This window comes from Glycine max, chromosome 10 (assembly GCF_000004515.6).
Source record: "Glycine max cultivar Williams 82 chromosome 10, Glycine_max_v4.0, whole genome shotgun sequence".
NCBI classification, from domain to species: Eukaryota; Viridiplantae; Streptophyta; class Magnoliopsida; order Fabales; family Fabaceae; genus Glycine; species Glycine max.
Window position 1 is genome coordinate 28,583,765 of NC_038246.2, and position 4,207 is coordinate 28,587,971.

At 33.8% G+C, this 4,207-nt stretch overlaps 1 protein-coding gene across 1 annotated transcript; it reads right to left on the reverse strand.

Moving 5' to 3' along the window:
• Positions 1-1,289: 1,289 nt before the first annotated feature.
• On the reverse strand, positions 1,290-3,206 carry LOC100788264 (cytochrome P450 71D8-like). The gene is given in 3 exon segments (XM_003537164.5): positions 1,290-2,003; positions 2,239-2,336; positions 2,339-3,206. Coding segments are annotated over 3 exon segments (1,503 nt in total). The 5' UTR covers positions 3,135-3,206; the 3' UTR covers positions 1,290-1,394.
• Positions 3,207-4,207: the final 1,001 nt, after the last annotated feature.

The following is a 4,207-nucleotide window of genomic DNA, read 5'->3' on the forward strand; positions in this document are numbered from 1 at the left end:
AACTATCATGTCCATAGCTAAGAGCCTAAAAGGTTGAATGAGATTATGAGAAGGTACGTTCTAGATTATATGGTCCCAAATATTAATAAATGAAAGATAGTTTATATTAATAAGGAAGCTTGTAAGTAAGTTTTATGTTCGAAACAAAGTTTGAATTTAAAAGTGCATGACCTGCTGTATTCATATGCTAGAAAGTAGGACCACTCAAAGGTTTTTGTTTCCCCATTATTTATCAGTATAAAAAAATTGTTGAAAGTGTATATATAATTCATGCTTAAATTTAATTTTCATGTTTAATTTAAACTTTAGTAGACAAAAATTAATGGTGATATTTTCAATATTGGAGGACCAATAGTACAATGAAAATTTTAAGTGTCCTATATCTTTTGTAGGCAATAAATAGGTTGTTATGTGTCTAATACTTATTTTTTTAATGAGAACACGATTCCTACTCATTCCATGACCATTGATCAAAGAAGAGTTTAAATAAATTTAATACCTCTTGAAGATATCCTTTATATACAGTAACAATTACCTGATGTCACGGAAGTTCGTACACAAGTGTATACGTCAAGAAAAGGAACTTCCATTTGATCTTTTCTCTTATTTGAGTCGACAAAGAGGACATTACTCATGTGAAGATCCTACCCTTCTTTAAATAGATAGGTAACCTATTACCCAACCATCATGGATATTATGCATATGAATACATATTAGGTTGTACATTCATGATAATTCCCTAAGCCCAAATTGTATCACTCAATTAAACATTGAGCTCAGAGAAAAAACATATTAGGTTGTATATTCAACCCATATTTGAAGTAAACAAAATACACCCATCAGTAGAAGGTCAAACAAAGAAAATTCTAACATCTCAGACCTTAAAATGATTGCTTCACATCTATAGATACTAAGAAGTTCTCTATTCCAAACATGCATTTTCTTTACTTGTTATTGTGTTATTTCATAACTTTACTTAAAGCCTTACTAACTTAAACATATAAACTTGTATGGTCTCATTCTTAGTTAAAGTAATTCATTACAAATATGAAGGGGGAAACTACTTTAAACTAACTCAATCCACCATATAAAAGGGGGAGACTACTTTAAACTAACTCAATCAAACAAATATGAAATCACTCTCATTTGTAATTAAGAACGATTTAATACATAGACAAAAAAGATTTAACAATACTAGACCATCTTAGCAGCCTAAAGTCATCTTATCAAGAAGATGTGTATGTACAGAAAAGTAAGAAAAATGTATAATTATATAAATAAAAATCCAATAATAATAATAATAAATACGCTTTTATTTCCTTAACAATTAAATTAAATAGGATTCTTGAAAGTGAGTTTAATAAACATGGATACGTCAATCGTGTACTCAATGATCATAAATTAACATTGGGAATCAAATGCAATTCATTTTTCCTCCCAATAGCCAATCCGAAGTGTTCATCCATATTCATTTCCTCAGGTTTCATCTTGTTTGGGAGTTCCCAGTTGAAGTGATACAGTAGTAGAGCTAGTGGAAGCATAATGCTAGCTAAACCCAATGTCATGCCTGGGCATATTCTTCGTCCTCCCCCAAAAGGGAGATAGTTAAAGTTATTCCCTTTGAAATCGATAGAACTACCCTCGAACCTTTCAGGGACAAACCTATCAGCATCAATCCAATATTGGGAATCCTTACAAATTGCGTATGCATTTACCATGACTTTAGTTTTGGCAGGTATTTCATAGCCATCAATGATGGTTGGTTGAGAGCATTCTCTAGGGAGCAATAAAGGAGTAGGTGGGTGTACCCTGAATGTCTCTTTGATCACCAACTTCAAATAAGTAAGTTGCTCTAGATCACTTTCATGAATTATTTCCTTTTCTCGAAAAGCTTGTCTCAATTCAGCTTGTGCTTTCTCCCTCACTCTTGGATTTCTCATCATTTCTGCCATAGCCCACTCTAGTGTTGATGCTGAAGTATCAGTTCCAGCAGCAAATATGTCCTGGTGAAACAAATAAAATATCTTTATATAAAGTTTGGTAAAATGAAAAGAGAAATTGCATTTATATAACAAAATCGGGCAACTTTTTTAATAGAAAAGGAAGAAAAATGTAAGATAAAGTAATTAGTACAAATGAGAGGATTAAAGAGATTAATGTTATAAAAAGAGATGTTAGTGAGAAAAAACGTACTTCAGAAACAGGAAATATAATAGAAGTTTTGAGGCATTCACTTACCAATATCAAAGCTTTGATGTTGTTAGTCGTCATTTGGATGTCGAGAGTGTCATCTTGTTGGATTCTGAGAAGAAGATCAATAAAATCTTGGTCCTCTAATCAGCTCCATCTTCTTTTGCAATTTTGTTCTTTTCTTGATGCTCTCTGATGATGTTTTCCAGGACCTTGTCAACCTGCTTGTGCAACTTCTTCAATCTGGTCATCTTTCCAGTTAGGAAATATAAGAATGGAATTGAAGGAAAGACATCAGCAAGGTCGAATCCTCCCCCGGATTCTACGATTTTTCGGATCAAAGACACAACAAACTCATCTTGCTCCTTGTATATGCCACCGAATGCTACCCTGGAAATTGAGGCACATATCAATGAGAAAATTCTACTGGTGAGATTGATAGGCGAACCAGCAGATTCGCGAATGGAGTCGATAAACTTTGCTGCCTCGTCTTCTCTAATGGAAGCAAAAGACTGAACTCTTTTGGTGCTCAGAAGCTCCGTGGCACACATTTTCCTCATTTGTCTCCAGTGATCACCATATGGAGCAAAAGCAATGCCCAATCCCCCGTAGGATATCATTTGACCAAAAACAAGATGGGGTCTCTGAAGAAAAGAAACATCATGTGTTTTCACTATTTCCTTGGCCATCTTTGGGGAGGATGCAATCACTGCTGAAATTTCACCAAGTTGGAGGTGCATGAGGGGTCCATATTTTTTGGCAAGATCTCTCAGAGCATGGTGTGGAAGTGAACCTGCTTCTGCTAGTTGATGCAGGTTCCCTATGATGGGTAGTTTCTTTGGTCCTGGTGGAAGTTTCTGAGAGACACTACTTTTGTAACATTTGGCAAGCCAATGCAATACAAAGAACAAGCCAATAAGCAACAAGTAGCTTTGAGCTTCCATGGCTTTCTAGTTTCTAGCTAGTCTATAGAGTTAATTAGCTCTGGAGTTGGGAGCAACCTAAAGCTCTCAAGTATGTTTGTATTGTTTGCCTAGGGCTTGTTCCTACTTATAGAATCTTGAATCAGCAAGGTCAACAATTTATTCATTTGTTTTTAGAAGATGCATTTTTGGGGCGTTGAATGACTTCTTTTCAATTCTTGATGGCCGTTGAATCATTTATTTTCTTTTAAATTGTTTTAGATTCCATTTTTAATTGCAGTTACAGTTATTTTACATGGAATATATTCACTTCATTAGGATGTCATCGTTACTCCTTTATATTGTGTAATACTATTGTAGATATATAAGTGCCACTTGGGCAACAATAGTTAATGTGGCAGTGAGAACCTTGACCGTTGAAAGCTATAATTGCTGTTGCACATGCACACTAAGTCAAAATAGAAATTGTCGATGCACTCTAATTGCTGTTGGGCACCAAGTCAAAGTATCTAACTGGGCAGTAGTATTTGATTATTTTCTTAACAATTTCTCATTATGTCCTTCAAAGATAAACAATTTCTCCTTATTTACCTCCTTTATTTTACTTTATACTGATTTGATCCTTCAAATGCATGTAAAATGCAAGTTATTATGTTTTATGTCCAAAGAATTAACCGTATTAAAATAATTAATAGAATTCGTTCGTGAGGTGATGAGCTCAATAATACCTATTGCAATTACAAACTATAAATTATAGATTTTATACAAGCATCTATGACTCTTTCTTCAAGCTTGCAAGTGTATTGACTGTATATTGAGGATTCTTTTTTTTTTAGTTTTTTATCTTTCTGTCAGGGGAGTTTCACTAGGTCCCATGTCAACCCTCTAACATGGCAACTAAAAAATATGAGTTACGTAAGGATAGGTCATTCAAGTCTTTTTTCTAATTGAATCCAGCTAGTATCACTTTCGTACAGTATCCTTCTTATCACGGTAATGCGAAGTGATGAATAAATTAAGAGGTTTTTGTTTTCTTACAAGGGTGATTAAATTGAATGAGTTTATAATAAACTAAATATTATTATTTTAATTTT